The sequence below is a fragment of the Capricornis sumatraensis genome, chromosome 1 (assembly GCF_032405125.1).
Source record: "Capricornis sumatraensis isolate serow.1 chromosome 1, serow.2, whole genome shotgun sequence".
NCBI classification, from domain to species: domain Eukaryota; kingdom Metazoa; phylum Chordata; class Mammalia; order Artiodactyla; family Bovidae; genus Capricornis; species Capricornis sumatraensis.
In genome coordinates, this window is record NC_091069.1 from 186,910,677 (window position 1) to 186,930,205 (window position 19,529).

The 19,529-nt window shown below is 45.8% G+C and overlaps 1 protein-coding gene across 2 annotated transcripts; it reads right to left on the minus strand.

Moving 5' to 3' along the window:
* Positions 1–11,900: 11,900 nt before the first annotated feature.
* AHSG (alpha 2-HS glycoprotein) lies at positions 11,901–19,058 on the minus strand. Of its 2 annotated transcripts, XM_068964790.1 has the most exons (7): positions 18,774–19,058; positions 16,584–16,694; positions 16,179–16,263; positions 15,478–15,641; positions 14,198–14,299; positions 13,224–13,310; positions 11,901–12,587 (listed from the first exon to the last, which is right to left on the minus strand). In XM_068964790.1, the coding sequence occupies exons 1-7, from the start codon at positions 18,984–18,986 to the stop codon at positions 12,270–12,272; spliced, it is 1,080 nt and encodes a 359-aa protein (XP_068820891.1). In that variant the 5' UTR covers positions 18,987–19,058; the 3' UTR covers positions 11,901–12,269. The 2 variants fall into 2 exon arrangements, with proteins under 2 accessions (XP_068820891.1, XP_068820899.1); XM_068964798.1 differs by lacking the exon at positions 13,224–13,310.
* Positions 19,059–19,529: the final 471 nt, after the last annotated feature.

A 19,529-nucleotide genomic window follows, 5' to 3' on the forward strand; every position in this document is an offset into this window, starting at 1 on the left:
GGCTGTCAATGAGCCCATTCCATTATTTAAAAAATTGTTTTAAGCCTATTGATGTAGTTCTTTGCTAACCTTATGCCCACCTCTATAATTGTAGCTGCAAACAATGTTAAAAAAATAACAACAAAAACTTAAAAAAAGAGAGCGAGAGAGTTCAGGAAGTTGAGACCATTGTTCATAAAAGCTTGGCTATCAATAAAAGAAAGCAACATATGATAGAGAGGAATACAGCACTTAGGAAAGACCTTTAAAACGAATGGAAGAGATTCAAGTACATTTCTCTACTGATCTACTGGGGGAGGCATAGGGCCATTGGGGTGGGAAATTGTTAAAAAAATACCTCAGAAGGGAAGAAGGAAGAAATTGTATGGACTAAATAGATAAATAAATACATCAATTGAAGTTATACATTGGATAAGATTGCCAAAGGGAAGTGAAAGTCACTCAGTCATGTCTGACTCTTTGTGACCCCATGGACTGTAGTCCATGAAATTCTCCAGGCCAGAATACTGGAGTGGGTAGCCTTTCCCTTCTCCAGGGGATCTTTCCAGCCAAGGAATCTAACCTAGATCTCCCCCATTACAGGCAAATTCTTTACCAGCTGAGCCACAAGGAAAGCCCAAGAATGCTGGGGTGGGTAGACTATCCCTTCTCCAGAGGATCTTCGCAACCCAGGAATTGAACATGGGTCTCCTGCATTACAGGTGGAATCTTTACCAACTGAGCTACCAGGGAAGCTTCCTGATATGAGCTTCCCTCACGTACGATATCGGAGAAGGCAATGGCACCCCACTCCAGTACTCTTGCCTGGAGAATCCCATGGACAGTGGAGTCTGGTAGGCTGCAGTCCATGGGGTCGCTAAGAGTCAGACACGACTAAGTGACTTCCCTTTCACTTTTCTCTTTCATGCATTGGAGAAGGAAATGGCAACCCACTCCAGTGTTCTTGCCTGGAGAATCCCAGGGACCGGGGAGCCTGGTGGGCTGCCGTCTATGGGGTCGCACAGAGTTGGACATGATTGAAGCGACTTAGCAGCAGCAGCATGTATGATATGGGCTTCCCTCATAAATCACTGAAACTTCAGAGTAACTCAACTCTGTTTTACAAAACATCTCTGAAGTGGAGGAGGTTGAATACAATACAGAAAAAATATTAATAGTGTTTGTATCTGAGATAGGAGGCACTTGTTTTTATTCTTTCAGCTTCTCAGTATTTCCCAAATTTTCTTTAGTGAGACTGTAACATTTTTTTTAAATTTAAGTAATAATTTTTTGAAAGGAGATTTGATAGTAAAGGGGAGGGAAGGGATAGAAATTGGCTTGAAAGGGATGCAGTCTTAATGGGAGAGTGGTATTTTAGGGCAGGAATTATCTGAGAATGTTTGCACTCAGTGGGGAGGGCGAGTCTGATGTTAGGGTGGAAAGGATGCTGGGGAGAGCCATGTAATTAGGGAACATGATGGGGTAGAATAGGCTAGGGGGATGGCTGAGAGGAGAGAAAGACCCCTACCCTGAGCAAGAGAGAAGGAGGTAAGAATGGATGACTTTGGAGATAAGCTGGAGGGAGGTGGAAGGGATTTTGGCCTGGGATCTTTCTTTTATTTGGAAACTGGGAATTTCAATCTGTTGAGGGTTGAAATATGGGAGTGTTATCAGGGGCTTGAGGAGGCAACTCTTGCACTCTTGTGGATTAACCACTGAGTGTGCTCAGTTGCTAAGTTGTGTCTGACTCTTTGCAACCCTATGGACTGTGTGTAGCCCACCAGGCTCCTCTGTCTGTGGAATTTTCCAGACAAGAACACTGGAATGGGTTGCCATTTCCTACTCTAGAGGATCTTCCCAACCCAGGGGTCCAACCCACACCTCTCGAGTCTCCTGCATTGACAGGAGAATTCTTTAGCACTGTACCACCTGGGCATCCCACTGGGCAGAGTGGGAAATAGAGGGAAAATGAGGAGCGTGAGGCTGGGAGTCCTGTGGTCCTACCTGAGGATGGAAAGCAATGCTTATCAGCGCACCAAGAACAAAGTGATGGGAAGCCCTTCAGCCAGACCCAGCAGGCTGCAAACAGGAATGGGAACGTCCAGCTGGAGCTGGGCCCTGGAAAGGCAAAGAAGGTCGAGACTTGCAGAGGGTGCTGTGTGGGTATCACTGAAATTGCTGACTGTGAGATTGGGGCTCACAGGCAAGAAAGTGAAACCAGGAGTCCAGCAAGACGGAGGGACTGCAGCCCTCAGTGAAGCTGAAAAACCAGTTTAACTTACCCAAGGGTGTGTGAGAGGTGGAGGAAAAGGCAGCTAAAGGACCAAGAAAGGGTGTAGCCAGATTTACTGTTCAGGATGAGGACAACTGCTCCATGAGGGTGTGACTGTGGGGACAAGATCCCTGAAGTAGTGTCACTGGACCATGTCTAATCTCAACAAAGACTTTATTTGAGGCTTTCTAAGGACAAGGCCATGTCCTGTGTAGACTGAAAAACAAAGAGATAGATTAAAATGGACCAGACAATCAAGGTATGCTGATTGAGAAGGGGAGTAGCAGTTTTGTAAAGACTTAAATGCTGATTTAAGGAATCTAGATTTTATTCCTTGCATTAGAAGTTTCTAAATGCTTAGAATCATGTACCCCACTAATAATAGAATGTTTGAATATGGATATGTATGACTAATTATTCAGTTCAGTTCAGTTCAGTTCAGTCGCTCAGTCGTGTCCCACTCTTTGCGACACCATGAATCGCAGCACGCAAGGCCTCCCTGTTCATCACCATCTCCCGGAGTTCACTCAGACTCACGTCCATCGAGTCCGTGATGCCATCCAGCCATCTCATCCTCAGTCGTCCCCTTCTCCTTCTGCCCCTAATCTCTCCCAGCATCAGAGTCTTTTCCAATGAGTCAACTCTTCGCATGAGGTGGCCAAAGTACTGGAGCTTCAGCTTTAGCGTCAGTCCTTCCAAAGAAATCCCAGGGTTGATCTCCTTCAGAATGGACTGGTTGGATCTCCTTGCAGTCCAAGGGACCCTCAAGAGTCTTCTCCAACACCACAGTTCAAAAGCATCAATTCTTTGGCGCTCAGCCTTCTTCATAGTCCAACTCTCACATCCATACATGATCACTGGAAAAACCATAGCCTTGACTAGACGGACCTTAGCAAAGTAATGTCTCTGCTTTTGAATATGCTGTCTAGGTTGGTCATAACTTTTCTTCCAAGGAGTAAATGTCTTTTAATTTCATGGCTGCAGTCACCATCTGCAGTGATTCTGGAGCCCCAGAAAATAAAGTCTGACACTGTTTCTACTGTTTCCCCATCTATTTCCCATGAAGTGATGGGACCAGATGCCATGATCTTAGTTTTCTGAATGGTGAGCTTTAAGCCAACTTTGTCACTCTCCTCTTTCACTTTCATCAAGAGGCTTTTTAGCTCCTCTTCAGTTTCTGCCATAAGGATGGTGTCATCTGCATATTTGAGGTTGTTGATATTTCTCCCAGCAATCTTGATTCCAGCTTGTGTTTCTTCCAGCCCAGCCTTTCTCATGATGTACTCTGCATAGAAGTTAAATAAGCAGGGTGACAATATGCAGCCTTGATGTACTCCTTTTCCTATTTGGAACCAGTCTGTTGTTCCATGTCCAGTTCTAACTGTTGCTTCCTGACCTGCATACAGATTTCTCAAGAGACAGGTCAGGTGGTCTGGTATCACCATCTCTTTCAGAATTTTCCAGTTTCTTGTGATCCACACAGTCAAAGGCTTTGGCATAGTCAATAAAGCAGAAAAAGATGTTTTTCTGGAACTCTCTTGCTTTTTCCATGATCCAGTGGATGTTAGCAATTTGATCTCTGACTAATTATTATATATGTCTATATCAATAATTGATATGCTCAATATTAGCAAAGCTTAATTTCTTTCTTTGCAGGTAAAAATAAAAGTAGAACCCTTTAAGAAAATGAGAGGGCAAATCATATACTGGGAGAAATTGTTTGCAAAAGACATACCCGATGATGGATTTTAATCCAAAATAATGATCTCTTAAAACTCAACCATAAGGAAATGAGCAACCCAATTAAAAACTGGGCAAGGAGAGAGACAAAATAGAGAAGCAGGTGGGTAGGAGTCCCTGACTGCCAGAAAGGAATATGTGTGCTGTGCTGTGATTAGTCACTCAGTCGTGTCCGACTCTTTGTGACCCTATGAACTGTAGCCCACCAGGCTCCTCTGTCCATGGGGATTCTTCAGGCCAGAATACTGGAGTGGGTTGCCATGCCCTCCTCCAGGGGATCTTCTTAACCCAGGGATGGAACCCAGGTCTCCCGCATTGCAGGCAGATTCTTTACCATTGAACCACCAGGGAAGCCCAAGAAACTGGAGTGGGTAGCCTATCTGTTCTCCAGGGGAACTTCCAAACCCAGGAATCAAACTGGGGGTCTCCTGCCTTGCAGGTGGATTCTTTACCATCTGCGCTACCCGGGAAGCTCCCCCACCCCCCTTTTTTTTTTTACTTTAACTGCTCCTAACTCTTGCATGTCTGTAACTAAGTTTGCTTCTGCCCCCTAACTCTGCGGGAGCTAAAATTCACATTTTCTCCTTTGACTCTATGCTAAAACCCCTGTCTGGTGTTTACCCTTACAACACCCTTCTCCTTGTAGATACATACCAGAAAAGAAGGCCACAGAGCCAGCGAACCACCAGGCTCAACTTCTGGGTTACTGATGGCAGTTTATGACTGTCTTTGAATCAATGCAAGAGGAAGAACTCAATCTCATCACTGACCCCTGACTGCGAGCCTTGCCTTATGTAAGCCCCTAGACTCCTCACGGAGGGGGAGAGCAATTCTTGAGGCATGAGCCTACTGGGATCCTCTCTCCACCAGTTGAGAATAAAAGCCACCTTTCTATTTCCTCCAAGCTCTGTCTCTGTGTATTTTTCGTTCAGCTTCCGTGGGCAGAGAAGGCTAGATTTTGGCTGGCCACAGTTGTTGAGCTGCACCCTAGAGGTCTGCAAGTCCTGTGCTTGCCCAGCTGTGATACTGAAGAAAGAGCCCAGAGTTTGCGACAGAGACATCAACGATGTAATGGATGAGGGAGCTTACTACACATCTGAAGCAAGGCCCTGGAATGACACCCCACAGTGTGCAGTGGATGGTGGGCAGAATGTGCCAGCAGGCTTCACTCTGGGTGGGGGGAATAGGAAGGCTATCAGTTATGGGGGAACTGACTTCAGCTTGGCTCATTTGTTACCAGGGAAACCAGCAGAGTAGCTGAGCCCTCTAAAACCCCCAGGAGCTAAGTACCTTCCTGCAGCAGAGGTTTTCCCTTTGTTAAACTATCAAGGAGAAGCCACTCTGAGCTCAAGATTAGAACGGTACCTCAGGTGGGATGAGGAGGGGAGTATATAGGTATTTTCTAATTAGAATCTATGATTTAAGAGGATGATTTAGGGAGAGTCAGTTGAATAAGGTGTAGGTGAAGCAGGAACTGGTCAAGCAGGGGATGTACAGACAGCTTTTCAGCAAGTACTTTGTAAACCTTGTTTACAACATTGCCATGTGAATGTTACATGGAAGAGAAATGCCCATCATCCTTTGTCAATATCACTGGAACCACTTTTTAAATTTTCCTGTGTAGCAAATTTCCATGAGTGGTTTTGATGAATATTATTCTATTATTCTTGGGCTTCCCTGATGGCTCAGCAGTAAAGAATCTGTCTGCCAGGGCAGGAGATGCAGGTTCAGTCCCTGGGTGGTCAGGAAGATGCCCTGAGTAGTGGTGGGAGAAAGCAGTGGCAACCCACTCCAGTATTCTTGCCTGGGAAATCCCATGGACAGTGGAGCCTGGTGGGCTACAGTCCATGGCATCACAAAAGAGTCAGGGACATGACTTAATGACTCAAAAACAACAGCGTTCTCTAATTCTAATAGTCACTGTTATTATCACTGTTGTATTTCTATTATCCTGACTCCCACCACATATTGTTGATTGGTGTGGTGATACAATATTGAAAAACATACCTGAAATTCAGTAACTTTGGAAGATGAAGCAGATGTGATTTAAAAAAAACCATTAAGAAGGCAAGTAAATGAGACCCATGCAATGCTATTAATTTAGGAGAGCGCACTCTGCAAAATATTAAAGATGATGTTGAGAAAATATAGGGCTGTATTAGATGCAAAAATGTGCTGAGGCACTGTTGATTTAACAGCTCCATAACTCATTCTCTCTAATTTATGTTTATTCTCAAGAAGAAATTTTTCTAGAATATGCATATTTCAAATATTACTAAGTCTTTATGTATGCATTCCTTTCTTATATCAAATAAATCACATAGGAAACTGTTCCAGGTAAATTCAAGTTAGGAAATCCTAGAGACATTTGGAATGCAGTGTTAGAATTTGAAAAAAAATGCCCCAGCTAGAGCTATAAAGTTCGAAGTTATCTGTGTAAGATCGAGAGTTTCAATCATGAGGAAGAACAGACTTCCTAAGCATAGAGTACACAGTTAAGAGAAGCTCAAGGACATAATCTTCAGAAGCCACCAAATTCAGAGTACAGGAAGAGGAAGCAGCTAGGGAGGACCTGACTGAGTATCTAGAATGTGTCATGAAGATTCCAAGCATTTACTTCTAGCGTGGAATTTAATCCTCCCTACAGTCCTGGCAGACTGTTGCATACACCTGGTTGTATAATGGAGGCCAGAATAAATCAAAAGTTGAGTTGTCTTAGCCCAGACAGCACAAGTCTGTCAGATTAAGGCATGGAATGGGATGACAGAAAAATCAAAGGCACAATGATAAGACAGAGAGGAGAGAAACCGGGGTAACTCAGATGAAATGAACCAGCGCCCTCTGCCTCAGTAAAAGACACCAGCCTCTACCCAGTTTGCAAAGCCACAAATCAGGAGTTATCCTTCACCTCTCTCTTTCTTACATTAAATCTATTTGTAGGTCCTAGGGGTTCTACCTGAAGTTACATTCCTATTTTTCAACCACATCTTCTGCTCACAACCTTAGACTAAGGTACACATCTCTCCCCTAGAAAGCTCCAGTCACTTCCTATCCCATGGCTACTCTTTCCCAGATACAACCCATTTTTCCTATAGCAAATAACAATGTAACATGAATGCTATTGGCTTTTGGGAGCATTAATTAATCTTCATTCATTGTTAGGACTTCATTGTTGGGAATGTCCTGTCCATTTCAAAATGTTTAGCATCCCTAGTCTCTGTCCAGTACCATCCCAAGTAAGTGTCTCCAGTTACTTCCAAATGTCCCCAGGTGGGGGGAGTGGGAGGGAATAATACTGCTTCACCCTACCTTTCCTCATCCCAGGTCTAGAACCATGGTGCCTGGTTGATCTCTTAAGGTAAATCAGATTATGCCACTTCCCTGCTTAGAATCTTTAGTGGTTTCCCATTGCACTGATTTTTCTCAATGCAATCCTAATTCCTTCTGGGGGACTTCAAGGCTGTTCACGACCTGCCCTCATCTACTTCTTCAACCTCATCTTCTAAAGCCGTCCTCTTTCTCCTCTTAGCTGCTTCAGTCCAGCTTCCTTTCTCACCCTTAGCTACATCAACATACTTTCTGCCTTTAGGCCTTCAGGCCTGCTCTTCCTCTGGGAAGCTTCTCCCTTGTCTCCTCTAGACTAGCCCTTCTCTTTCTCTGCAGGGTAAGGCAATAGTACTTATGAAGGTGTGAGGCTGCCAGTGGCTATCCTGGCTAAGACTGAAGGCAAGCACTGACGACAGAAGGAGAGAAGGAAGGAGGGGAGGGGGGGAGAAGGAAAGGAGATGGGGAGGGAAAAAGAGAGAAGGGAAATGATTCCTGGATTCTGTGGTGCCCTAAGTAAGACTCACCCATTTCAATTCCCAGCACATGAGGGAGTGACATTTCTCTTTTTACTTAAGCTGCTTTGGATTGGGTATCTACCACCTGCCAAGGAAAACACTCTAATACTCCGTATTCCCTCACAGCCACACCCGAGTATAGCAAGGGTAGAAAGCAAATGAGTCTTTTAATCCTGGGTGAAAGGTGAAATTTTCAGAATTCCCTTGCAACTCCCTCAAAGAAGGACTAATCTCTTTGGCAGAGTTGCCCAAACCATTTCCAGTTCTTCACTAAATATTGCCTCTGCCCCCTGCCCCATTACATCCTTTCTCTCTTTCTTCCTCCATCTCTTCCTATCTTTTGCCCTAAGGACACTCAAAGCTCTTCTCTCCTGGAAAAGAAATCTTCCTTCTACCTTCTAATCTATCCTGAAGCAGGAGAACAGATGAGTTCCAGGCTAGACATTTTTGCAACCAGCCTCCTGTTTATACTTCCAGATAGAAATAACAAGCTCAGTTCAGTTCAGTCGCTCAGTCATGTCCAACTCTTTGCAGCTCCATGGACTGCAGCACGCCAGGCCTCCCTGTCCATCACCAACTCCCGGAGCTTGCTCAAACTCATGTCCATTGAGTCGGTGATGCCATCCAACCATCTCATCCTCTGTCATCCCCTTCTCCTCCCAGCATCTATCTTTCCCAGCATCAGGGTCTTTTCAAATGAGTCAGTTCTTTGCATCAGCTGGCCAAAGTATTGGAGTTTCAGCTTCAGCATCAGTCCTTTCAAAGAATATTCAGGACTGATTTCCTTTAGGATGGATTGGTTGGACCTCCTTGCACTCCAAGGGACTCTCAAGAGTCCTCTGAAACCCCACAGTTCAAAAGCATCAATTCTTTGGTGCTCAGCTTTCATTATAGTCCAACTCTCACATCCATACATGACTAATGGAAAAACCATAGCTTTGACTAGACAGACCTTTGTTGGCAAAGTAACGTCTCTGCTTTTAAATATGCTATCTAGGTTGGTCATAACTTTTCTTCCAAGGAGCGAGCGTCTTTTAATTTCATGGCTGCAATCACCATCTGCAGTGATTTTGGAGCCCCCCAAAATAAAGTCTGTCACAGTTTCCACTGTTTCCCCGTCTATTTCCCATGAAGTGATGGGACCAGATGCCATGATCTTAGTTTTCTGAATGTTGAGCTTTAAGCCAACTTTGTCACTCTCCTCTTTCACTTTCATCAGGAGGCTCTTTAGTTCTTCTTCACTTTCTGCCATAAGGGTGGTATCATCTGCATATCTGAGGTGATTGATATTTCTCCCAGCAATCTTGATTCCAGCTTGTGTTTCTTCCAGTCCAGCCTTTCTCATGATGTACTCTGCATAGAAGTTAAATAAGCAGGGTGACAATATATAGCCTTGACGTACTCCTTTTCCTATTTGGAACCAGTCTGTTGTTCCATGTCTAATTCTAACTGTTGCTTCCTGATCTGCATACAGATTTCTCAAGAGGCAGGTCAGGTGGTCTGGTATTCCCATCTCTTACAGAATTTTCCACAGTTTCTTGTGATCCACACAGTCAAAGGCTTTGGCATAGTCAATAAAGCAGAAATAGATGTTTTTCTGGCACTCTCTTGCTTTTTTGATGATCCAGCAGATGCTGGCAATTTGCTCTCTGGTTCCTCTGCCTTTTCTAAAACAGCATGAACATCTGGAAGTTCATGGTTCATGTACTGTTGAAGCCTGGCTTGGAGAATTTTGAGCATTACTTTACTAGCATGTGAGATCAATGCAATTGTGCAGTAGTTTGAACATTCTTTGTCATTGCCTTTCTTTGGGATTGCAATGAAAACTGACCTTTTCCAATCCTGTGGCCACTGCTGAGTCTTCCAGATTTGCTGCTGAGTTTTCCAGATTTGAGTGCAGCACTTTCACAGCATCATCTTCCAGGATTTGAAATAGCTCAACTGGAATTCCATCACCTCCACTAGCTTTGTTCATAGTGATGCTTCCTAAGGCCCACTTGACTTCGAATTCCAGGATGTTCAGAAATAACAAGAGGAACAGGGTAAACAGCCAGACTTTGTCTCCTGTGGACACTTTAAGATAATAGTCCAGCAATGGCAGGGACAGAGAGGGACTAAGCCCTGCTTGGGTAAAAGATCAGGAGCTCACATATTTCCCATCCTTGGAATCAGAAAGACCTCAACTGAGCATGCACAGAAAGGCTCCTCGGGGGTCAAAAAGGGAGAGGATGCCAGACTGTATGTTTTGCTAACTTCCCAGGGACGCTCGTGCTGAATTCCATCTTGGCTAAAGGATGCACGTGTACAGAGGGGAGGACCCTGAGATAAATCAGCTGTAGGGTCAGAGCAAGACAACTGGCCAGAGGAAAACAAAGACCAGGAAGACTGCCCCCTTATAAATGGATTTAAACTTTCCAAGGTGCGACTCTCTGAACTCACCTGTGAGTCTCTCTGCATGTGTTCTGCTTTTCTAGTACACGTCTTACTTTCCTTTCTACCTTCTGTCTCCTTGGCGATTTTTTTTTTTTTCTAGGTAGACAAGAACTGGGGCCTGGAGTCTTAGCCCCAGTCCCTCCTGGTCAAGTGCTTAAGACTTTGTGCTCTCACTGCTGAAACGAAGTTTTCATCCCTGGTCAGGGAACGAAGGTCTCGCTGCAAGCTGCTGCTCTCCACTGTGTCTGTGCAAAATCAATCCTTTAAGATTATATACTCTCTCTCCCACCCTTCACCATCAAACTGCTTGAAAGATATTACACACTCCTCTCATCTTCTCATCCTCTTCCACCAGGCATCTTCCACCCTGCCACCAGGCTTTCATACTCACCCTTCTTGAAATTCCATCTGCCAGTGGTCACCGTCACCTCCAAGTCAGTGTACTAACCCATGGCCTTTTCTTGGTCCTCATGTTTATTGCTCTTTCTACAGCTTTTAGCTCAGCTGGTCATGCCCGCCTCATCTCCCCTGGCTTCTGAGGCACCTAATGGTTTCCTACCTTCCTGGCCATTCTTTCTGGTTACTGGAGTGTTGGCAAAACCTCCAGGCAAGAGTGATAAGGTGAGTGTCAATGCCTGATTCAGTCTTCTTGGGTCAAGTGAAACCACTCAATCAGTTATTAGTCCCAGTCCTTTAAAATTTCATAAGAAAGGGCCCAGCACTTAGGTTGCTCAGAACAACCTAATGCTAGTGGATAAACATTGAAATTGTCTAGGCACCACTATATAATGGGAACTATTTATCTCATTATGCTCTCTGAGCACTTGGATAGTATCTACAAATGTCCACTGGATTTACCACTGGAGGTACCCCTTTTCTATTCATACAATAAATCAGAGCTTAAACTTGAGGTCTTAAAATGGATTGGCTAGAATCCATTTTAGTATATAACTCTGGGAGTTGGTGATGGACAGGGAGGCCTGACGTGCTGCGATTCATGGGGTCGCAAAGAGTCGGACACGACTGAGCGACTGAACTGAACTGAACTATATATATACTTCCCTGGTGGCTCAGAGGGTAAAGTGTCTCCCTGCAATGTGGGAGACCTGGGTTTGATCCCTGGGTTGCAAAGATCCCCTGGAGAAGGAAATGGCAACCCCTCCAGTATTCTTGCCTGGAGAATCCCATGGACAGAGGAGCCTAGTAGGCTACAGTCCATGGGGTCGCAAAGAGTCAGACATGACTGAACAACTTCGTTTCTTTCTTACTATATACACATATAGTACAATCAACAGGTATAATTAAAGTGAGGCTCCTGTGTTAATTACTAACTTTTCCTTACCTGGGAATTGGTGAAAACCAATGGTTGGTTTGTCTGTACAAAGTTTCAGCACTTGGTCCTAATTTATTAATATTTTCTGACCATTATGAAATGAAAGAGTTATTTTCTTATAAGGAAATTATCAGATCATATAGGTTGTGAGCAGATCCTGGTCTCACTTTTTCCTATGTATATAGGAGGTTTTGTTCTATTTTATTCCTATTTTCACTTTGATTTTGATTAGGGACACTTGTGGTATGGTTGCTGGAAAGACCACACATGTGAGATTGGACAAAGCAGGCAACAATCATGATGACATTTCAGCTTAGAACCTTCTTTATTAGGGCATTTTTAATGACAAGCAGATATAAACTTGGCAAGAGCACCTTTCAGAGTCACAGTTCCAGTTATTTTTGTGAGGTCAAGAGAAGGTAGAGAACACAGTGGTGGTGGCTTACATCAAAGCAGTGACAATCAAGCTGCTGACTTTATGTTCCATCAAACATCACTAGCACCTCCTCTGCTCCTGTCCTTGGAAGGATGAGAAGTTGGGACTCAAGACCTGACATTAATCTAGACCACAGGCAGCACTTGCTGCCAGAACAGACAAAGCCCCTACCCATACTTGGACAAAATGATAGCTGTATTCTCTGTGCCAAACTGTCTCATCTCCGACCATCTTCTAGATCTTGAAGTATCTGATTCTCCCCGGGCAAAGGCGGACTGGACCTCCAGGAACGCTAGGCTGCCCCACGATGGGTGTTTTCCCCACGTGGAACGCTTCTCCCGAGGCTGACTCCACTGAGGCCACACCGGAGAAGGTGTGGCGCAAGTCGTAGTGTGCCCGGTGCAGCGGCAGGGGAACTGCTACCACGCTTGGCCCCGCCACCACGGAGCCCACGGGCAGGCCGGCTGCAGAAGGCGCAGGCACAGCTGCGTCCGGCACAGCACTTGGGGCTCCAGCTTCGGCGCCTTCAGGCTGGGGCTGCGGAATCACAGGCTGGAGGAAAGAGGAGCGTTTCTTTGGGTCAGCTGCCTTTCTCCTCCTTCCAGGGGAAATCCCCACCCAATACTCTCACAGTAATAATTTTTATTTGTAAGGAATCTGGCAAAGAAGAACTACCTAGGTACAAAGGATAGTCATCAGGGTTCCAGGGGTGGGGTAACTGGCTTGCACCATTCCCTTTCTTACCAGCTGTTTTGGGGTTGGTAGACTTACACCCACGTTTCACGAGCAAAAGAACCCCACCTTACGGCTAACTTTCACCAGCAGCGTCACCCTCTTTTTCATCTACACCTGCAGTTACAGGGAGCTAGCAGGCAGATCTACTCACCTAGTCTCTGCAACTCAGAAAACCACTCCCACACACCCTCTCACTCCCTGGGGATGGCAACTAGAAACATGACCTTGCCAACTGCACCTGGGGGTGGTTCTGCCCTATACGTAACAGTTCCTGGAAGGGGAGGGCATGACTGAAACCTTTCATTTACTGATGATTTCACATTCCTGGCACTATCTATGTTGTGGGGCTCAGAAGAACAGGCAGCTAATGCCCTAATTACTACTGCATGGCAGAAATCCAAAGGGGTCATTGGACTCTGAAAAGCAGGGTGAGTACATCTGTGGGGCCCTTACCTGCGTTTGGAACAGCGTGCAAGTCACTGCGACATCTTCCCCACCAAGAGCTTTCTGAATGACAGAGCCTTTACAGAAGCCATATTGCTGCCCACAGAAAGAGAGGAGTTATTTCAGCAGGTCCAAAAAGTGGACTTCTCCCCCAGTTCCACTTACACTCAATACATCCAGGGTGAAATGCTGAAATTCTTAATTCCTGTCTTTTTGTTTTGTTTTTAAAAAACTTTTTCCCTAAAGTTTAGGCTTTCTGCTTATATTTTATATGGAATGTAGAAAATACAGAAATGTTTTGGGAGTGAGAGAGCTCACCCATAATTTCAGAAATTGTGGTGACCCCGAAGAACTTCTGTTAACATCTATGTATTTCTTTATTTTTAAATACTATTAGATATCATTTGAAAGTTGACATGACTGTGACCATACCATTTTAGAGACTGTGTTTTTCACATGCTAGGATGATAGCATTCTCTTATATCATTCACTATTCTTTGAAAGCATAATTTCTGTGACTATAATTTTCTATTTACTAACATGTCATATTTTATTCAACAATTCCGTCCTGTTGGACATTCAGATGTTTGGGGTCATTTTGAATATGTCATAAATCATCTTTATAGATGTATTTTGTCAAACATGTTGACCTCTTTAGGCTAAATTCCTAGAAGTAGACACTGGCTTAAGGACTTAGGTTGCATACCTGAGGTATATCTAGAAAATCTACATTTTATACTGCCAGCAGCCTGATATGACTCATATTAGTTAGGAAATAGCCTCTCTAACTCCAGGGGCCTCCAGCAGATGAGAAGATCTAGAGATAGCTCTTAAGCAGGGGAGATGACACCCCAAGGGATGACCTGGCATGACCCAGCCTCACAGGGCATGAGTATTTTGCATTATCTCTTTCCACAGCCCCAAGATATAAGCTTGCTCTAAGAATGTTCTGTTCCATGACCAGCTTTGCCTGGCCCGCTCACCTTTTCTGCCAGCAGGTTGCACTTGGTTGGATCTACGACATCTTTAGCAATACAGTCAGTAGCAGCCACTGCAAACTCCACAGAGACAGAAACTGGAAGAGGCTGATGAAGATATATAAAAATTTTCGTGAAGCAACATGACAGCATGAGAAAGGCAGGGAAGGAGAGCCCAGAGGGAAGTAGTGAGGGCCATGGTACTATGTAGTCCAGGGAGCACCATTCATGTAGACCGCACTGTGTGGCCAGGAAACATGCCCCTGGTGGCTGACACAGGGCTCACATGGGGGCATTGGGTTTTAAGGGCTTGCACACAGAAGCAGGGGTTTGGATGTTCCCTGAAGTAGGTGCAGGTATCCACTGCCCATCCTTCCAGAGCAGAGGCGAGTTTTCAGGCAGAAAGCAGGAACCCAGAGGGCTGACTTGACATTGATCTGGGTAGGAACCCTGCCTCCTGCCAATTTCCATATTGAGTTGCACTTTGAGACCCAAGGTTCAGGTTATTCCAAGATGGGATGGGAAAGTAATTAATTTCTCTCCCACATATTTTAGATAGCAGGATCAAATGAAAAAGATAACTGGAAGTGCAGAAGATATTTATGCTTTTCTATCTCATTGTTCTTGGAGCATAAGGACACTTAAAATAATAAAATATCCCTTATTTGTTATAGTCTGGGGTAGAGGTTCTAGAATCACATGTATCCTGGTTAATAGAATTACTACCTACAGTGTATTTCCAAGTATGCCATGGCTGGCATCCAGAATACCAGGTTTTTTTTAATATTAAAATTATATTGTGTTCAAATGTGCTAACCTAACCACAGGACAATTAGTTGTTGTTGTTTTTCAGTGATTCCACGGCATTTTAAGATTCTGCCATTATATATAAGTATGCCCACGCCTTTGTAAGTATCAATTACAAGAATTGATACTTACAGGAGCAGATGTTCAGTGGTGATAGGTGATGGTGATGTGGAGACCCATGAATTTACAGTGTGTGCTTCTGGATAAAATGGGAACTCCCACCCTGGTGTTAACTAAACCCGAGGAACACAGCCTGAACAGACACGCAGACTCTATTTTATGTTGAAGCGGCTTAGGTGGGGGGTGCGGTGAGGGCGCTCTGGGTCCACGACACTTAGGACCCTTTCTTTCCCTTTCTCCCACCACCCTCCTTGACTTCCTGTGACTGCTCCTGCTCCCTCCCTCACACTTGCTTCACCACGTTCACACCCCAAAGTGCCACCAACCTGCCCGACCTGTCAGCAGGGTCTCAGTCTTACCACAAATTGAGCCCGAGAAATTTCCACCAGCTGAAAGTAGGAGCCGTTATTCTGGGCATTGAAGGTAGCCAGCGCGACCTCTGCTGCGTGCACCACCCGGCTGTCGTTGAGCGGGGCCAGCAGGGGGCAGTCTGGACACAACTTGCGCACGTCCTCGGCGGAATCTGCGCACAGAAGTAACCCGGTTCGGGCGTGGAATTCTCAGCGGCATTTGTCGCCGCTCTGCTTATTTGAGCAGGGGGGCAGGAGGAGAAGGGGACGACCGAGGATGAGATGGCTGGATGGCATCATGGACTCGATGGACGTGAGTCTGAGTGAACTCTGGGTGATGGACAGGGAGGCCTGGCGTGCTGCGATTCATGGGGTCGCAAAGAGTCGGACACGACTGAGCGGCTGAACTGAACTGAACTGAACTGAAGACAGGCTCCAAACAGTTACAGGCTGATTCTCTGCATCTTACTTAAACCCTCGGGTGGCCTCTGGCGTGCTGGCATTTTTGCAGGAGCTCCTCTCACCAAGAGGCGATTTTCAACCTCTGAGCTGAACAATTCCTTAAAAAACAGTTTTAAAACCCCCAAACTCAGGAAATTTGGCTTCCCCTTTTCATCACCAATAAAGTGGCTAGATCTGCTTCTGTTAAAACCACTCTCTCTTCCTCACTCTCTCTACCGGGTAACCGTAATAAGAATAGTCAACTCTACCTGGACTGGAATCACATTTTGTAAACAGCACGGAAAACTGGCCGTCTTGTTTCAGCACGTGGATATCGCAGTCTCCTTCCACCGCCTGGAGAAATAAACCCACAGTGAGGGCCCCAGAGGGTTGACCTTCACTTCTCAAGGTGGAAGATGGGAGGAGGGGGAAGAGGGCGTGGTCCCTCAGGCGTGGATGTCAAAGGTGAGCCTCACAAAATCTCCTTCACTTGGTGATATTGAAACAGGACAGTGTCTGGTTTTACAGAGGTTGCAGGGGAGGCGTGGGGGGCAGGGTGCAACAAAAAGGGGAATTGTAAAACATCGGCGCTAGGGAGGGCGCCATTGACTGGCAGTTTCAGTTGGGGCACCACCCCGCCCCACCGCCGCATTTGCCGGGAGAGGGCCACTCACGTGCTCCGTCTGCTGCCTCACGCTGCAGTTTGCCAGGGGCGTGGGGTCCAGTACGTGGCAGGTGGTTTCCAGGGTATCTATCTCAATGTCATACACCTCTCCCGTGGGCCGCTGTGGAGACAGAGGATGAAGAGGTGAGCCTGAGCCTGCTAAGCGGCTCCACGGGTGAGCCCCCACTGGGTGCCAACACACCCATTGTTGGAAGGGTAAGAAAGAAGTGCGCATGGGCTTGGACAGGTTGGTGGAACCACAGTCATCGCTCTCAGATGTAATTGGAAGGCAAAAATGACTGTCGGTGCTTACCCTTCAAGCGGTACTTTGAAAAAGTCAGTTTGGGATTTTTCTCAGTCGAGCAGTAAAGTAAGGTGGTGTAGGATAATAATTCACTGCCTCTCCTTTATCTTCTCCATCCCTCCCTCTACTTCTTCCTTCCTTCCTTCCTTCCTTCTCAACACCTACTTTCCTTCCTTCCCGATTTTCTTTTCCTTCCTAAAGGAAAAGCTGTCGTCTGTGGCTTTTTGTCTTGTAGATGCCTGGATGCAAAGCTGGGGTTCCCTACTGTCCCCTGCTGGTAGTAAGGGGGAACCGTGATCCTTCCTCTGCTGGAGGAAGCAGTGTGTCTGTCCTTTACTTGCACAGAGGAAAGGAGTAGTGGGTAAGGCAGTGACAGGGGAGCTTGGATGATTCCTTGGAGTTTTCCCTGCCAGTTCACCTGTTTCTGCATTCTTTCTTCAAAGACCAGAAAGTCCAGAAGGTACGCATATACCTATTTTTTTCTTTCAGCCCAACTCTGCTTGCCTCTCATTTCTGTTGTGCCTGATTCACTAGTACCTCAGAATCTCCTTTCCTGTTTTATATTGTGCAGATGTGCCCAAATTAACTTCCTGAAAACACTCAGAGCTAGTGAATAGGAGCTGGGCACTCCTGCGGTTCTCAAACCCTGCTGTAAGTGAAAATTGCAACGTTGTTCTTTCTTTCCTTCAAATATGCAGGTTGTGTGTTATTTCCCCTGAACTGATCATTGCTTCCTCTGAACCACCACTGTACTTCACTATTGCAGAACTCCTAAACTCCATCCGGGACAATCCTTATTTCAATTATTTTGTCCCATTGTAAGATCAGAGGTCTGTGAGTCGGTCCAGATGTCCTGAGGTTTGCCTTATTTTCCTTCCTAGATTGTGAATCTTCTGTGGCACTAATTATGTCTTTCTCATCTTTGTGTTAGGTTGAATCATTAAAATGCCAATATCTGACTGCTTTTAATGTACAAAGCTGGCTATTTCATATGATTCAACTTAGCATGTCCCATAGTACCTGACACTGGTTCTTGTCCTGGAAGACTTGTAATTAGCATAGGCTAAAAGAATTATCTTTCATCAGCTGTAAAATCTAATTTCAAATGCCTTTTCCCCACCTCTCCAAATCACTCAGCTGACCTCCAAGGCACATTTCCCAGTTTCATCATTGTCACCAGCTTCAGACTGCATTGCTTTCTGCTCCAGCATATGAGGAGGTGAATCCTTTCATGCCAAGATTTCTCACTGGGATGTGGGTACCTTTCTTGGGAAAGCAGCTTGTGTAGAGGAAGGAATACAGTACTGAAATAGAATCCTTGCCTGATGCTTACTATTTTATGACCTTGGGTTAAAAAAAAAATGCCCTAAATATGTCAGAGCCTTGGTTATCTCTTATGTAAGACAAGGACAGTACGCCCACAGAACTGGGGACGCAGCAGGGAAGGGATTACAGAGATGAACTATATGAAAGGGCCTGGCACATAGTAGGCAGTTAAAAAATGTGCACTTCATTCACACTCAGTCTTTATGCAGAGAAACAGAAACAAAGAAAAAGAAATGTTTTCCAGCCAGTAGTAGTTTGGCAGCCAGAATCCTTTCTCTGGTGCTAGTTTTTCTAGAAGGTCGCACTTTCTACTTGTGACCTTCAAAATACCACTTGAAGCCTCGTCCTCTCCTCACACTTCCTGCTCCCATCCAGCACCCTCCTGGAGACCCTGACCACAGTACAGAATGTCTCCTCTCTTCCTTCAGCCCTGCCCTCTCCCTCCCTCCTTGGAGGAATCAGGGCATTTTCGCTATGCAGTTTCCTTTGTTCTGGGAGGCAGGCTCTCAGAGACACCCGGCTGAGCCTCCCACGCCAGCCTGCCCCACCTGGCAGGGCAGGTTCACTTACCCTCGGCCACACCTTCACACTGTCAATCTGGTTCAAGGTGTGTTTGTAGCCCCGAGGAAGGTGCTTGTTGATGTAGTCCACGGCCGCCAAGGCTGCTTGCTCTGTGTCTGGGTCATCACAGGCCGGTTCCTTATAACCTGCAATCGGGTCAAGCGGGATCGAGCGGCAGTCACAGAGCTGAGCCAGGCAAAAGAGCAGAATGAAGGATTTCATGGTGGCTTCAGAAAGGCCCCGGTGTGTCAGCAGGCAGGCAGCTGGAGGCTTCCGGACCAACCCAGGTGCTCTGCCTGGTGGAGTGTCGAAAGGCTTTATTTATATGTTGGAGCCTGCGGAAGGATTGCGTAAGGATATGGGATGATTTCTGTTCTGGTTCCAAAAAAAAAGGCCCCTGCAAACATCAGTCCTGGAAAAGCAAACAGGTTATGACATCGCTGGCCCCCAAGAAATCTGCCAAAGTCAATGCTGCTTAGGGGCCGGTGTGGGCAGGTTGGGGGGTGGGCTGGGGAGATGCTCCAGAGTTGGCCTGGAACATGGTAACAGCAGCAAAGAGGGGAGGCAGCTGAGAGGACGAGGTGAGCACCAAGGTGACGAGGGGCTGGCATAGTCGGCCCTGGAGCGCTGTGATTCTGGCAGCAGAGAGAGTGCCCTCCATTGGGAGCTGAGGGCAACATGGGGTCCATGTTGGGAAAGTAGGGATGCTCAGCAATTTACTAAAATCTTCACATGTCAGGGACAATTACCTTCTTCTGGAGGGAG

Bases quoted from the DNA above. Each gene is read 5' to 3' on its own strand.
- AHSG (XM_068964790.1), bottom strand. From the start codon at position 18,986: ATGAAATCCTTCATTCTGCTCTTTTGCCTGGCTCAGCTCTGTGACTGC. The intron at 16,695-18,773 runs GTAAGTGAACCT...CTGTCTCCACAG, and splicing joins GTGTGAAGGTGTGGCCGAGG to CGGCCCACGGGAGAGGTGTA. The intron at 15,642-16,178 runs GTAGAGTTGACT...TTCTGTGCGCAG, and splicing joins AAAATGTGATTCCAGTCCAG to ATTCCGCCGAGGACGTGCGC.